Source organism: Triticum aestivum, chromosome 4B (genome assembly GCF_018294505.1).
Source record: "Triticum aestivum cultivar Chinese Spring chromosome 4B, IWGSC CS RefSeq v2.1, whole genome shotgun sequence".
NCBI classification, from domain to species: domain Eukaryota; kingdom Viridiplantae; phylum Streptophyta; class Magnoliopsida; order Poales; family Poaceae; genus Triticum; species Triticum aestivum.
In genome coordinates, this window is record NC_057804.1 from 25,535,460 (window position 1) to 25,537,682 (window position 2,223).

Sequence of the window (2,223 nt, forward strand, 5' to 3'; positions counted from 1 at the left end):
AAATAGGCCCCCGAATATGCACTTTGATATAATTACTCACTGCAGATTATTGTGTGGTGGGCCTTTCTTTGGCCTACTATTACTTTAAGCACCCTCGTCGGCAAAACTGAATATTCGCGCTACAGTGCTCGACATTCTTATGATTTTTATACCAAATGGTTGACTCATGGTACGGGCGTACTATAAGCTATGGATTGATGGCTGGATATGGTTCCTCAGGATTCCTTGCCAATAAATAACGCCTAGAATGCAATGCGAATTTCAACTTTTGGTCAGATCTGGTCTACTTCCATGTTATATTGGTTCATTTGATACATTGGTATCTCAACTTTTTAGGGGGGGGGGACCACGTCATTGACCATCCACTTTATTCCAAGGCTGGCCCTGGCCTAGTACTAGTAGGAATGGTTCGTCATGTTTTATCCTTTGTTACTACTAGTATAATTCAAGTAGCTGCACATGCTTCATTCATTCATTCATTGCTTTGATCCGTCCATGGTGATATGTGTTGTTTTGGTCTTCTACTTAATTTCATCTTGTGCTATCTCAGTACCACTGTACTGTAGCGTAATTAATTTTAATGTCTTCTTGCCATGTTTAAAGTTCTGGCTATAGTTCATGGGCAAAGGTACCTGTTGCTGGAGCCTTTCAGAGTTCAGACCAGTTATCACTCTGCATTTCATTTAACTATTTTGCAGATCATAATATTTGGAGATAAGGTTATTCTCGAGGATCCTATTGAATTGTATGTAATGAGAACTCAGGTTATTTATAGCTTAATCATTGTTCATTTTTAGTAGAATCTATCCATATTCCTTCAGTACACCTTTTGACTGAAGGCCATAAAACGTAATGCGTGTGTGCCTGTATGTTTACGAGTAACATCTCATTTGCCTACCATTTGATTTTCAGTTGGCCAAAATGTGACTGCTTGATTGCCTTCTGTTCGTCTGGGTTTCCCCTTCAGAAAGCTCAGGCTTATGCAGCTTTACGAAAGTATGGTTGGATTCTCTCTACGCTTGTTCTGTAGGTCTAGGCATATCTTCATGTTTTATCAAACACCTTTGTTTCAAGGTATAATGTGTCGGAAGGCTAGTGTCTCATGTTAATCTTAATGTATCTTGTCTTAATGTTGTTCTCACAAACATTTATGCTGGTTTGAACATCTAGCACTAGGAACATAAGAGTAGAGCATATTCAAACTATTTGGTATTTTGCTCATTTCTCAGTTCTTAACCTTATGTTCTGATTAATGTTTATACACACATACATGCTTAAGTGAAGGGCTTATGTTCAAAGTTTTGCTAATTGATCTTCAATAATGTTGTGGCTTCTAAAGTCTTTTGAAAATTTCTGTATATATCTTGACACTGTCAGTCAAAAACTCAAAACAGACAACAAACAATTACATTGTTGATCCTGTAGGAGAGCAGATTAACAGTCATTACCATGCTCAGTGAATGTGAGTTGATCGAAAGAAAGCAACGAGAAAGTGGGACTTTCACTTATTCGTGCAATCACTGCAATATTTTTGCTACTTAGTTACGAAAATAGAACTTGAATAAGTACTACCTCACGTTGTAAATGGCAAAACCTTATCTCTGAAGTGGACAGAGCCACAGAGGTTACCTTCTCTGTTTAATATTCTTGAGGTTAGTTTGTTCATATCTTCCAGTTAACTTGTATTCTCTAACACCATTTTTTTTGTTTGATTGCCAGACCATTTGTAGTGAATGAACTCGAGCCACAATACCTCCTTCATGACCGTAGAAAAGTATACGAGGTACTATTCCCACTGGAGAATTCATTCAATACCTTCTTTGGCACACAGTAGATCAGAGTCTTCATTCTGTGATCAAATACACTCCAGCGCAACTTATGTATTTTTTCTGCATGTGCCTTGTGTTCAATGGAGATATTTTTCTGCATGTTATCAGATCAGCTATTTACTATAGTTTTGGAAATAATTGCATTTTTTTTCCAACTTATGGCTATATTCCCTTTAGGATATAAACTTTCTGGAAACCCTCATCTTCAGTTTGCACAATTGTCCTATAAAGAGCTTTCTGACCTTCTCTGTTAGTGAAGTAGATATTGTCTCCATGTGTCAGCGACATGAAGATTAATGCAAGTAGTATTGACAACATGCAGATTATCATTGTTGGCAACCATATTCATGTGCATTTCTCTTACTGGATTTCACCAGAGTACTAGCAATAGGTA

At 37.3% G+C, this 2,223-nt stretch overlaps 1 protein-coding gene across 1 annotated transcript in view; it reads left to right on the forward strand.

Moving 5' to 3' along the window:
- Positions 1-698: 698 nt before the first annotated feature.
- Positions 699-2,223, forward strand: part of LOC123090719 (inositol hexakisphosphate and diphosphoinositol-pentakisphosphate kinase VIP2) — a gene marked incomplete at its 5' end in the record, with an annotated part of 21,775 nt that continues 20,250 nt past the window's right edge. Inside the window, 3 exon segments of the mRNA XM_044512053.1 lie at positions 699-745; positions 913-996; positions 1,720-1,783. Of these exon segments, the coding sequence (XP_044367988.1) occupies positions 699-745; positions 913-996; positions 1,720-1,783 (195 nt within the window).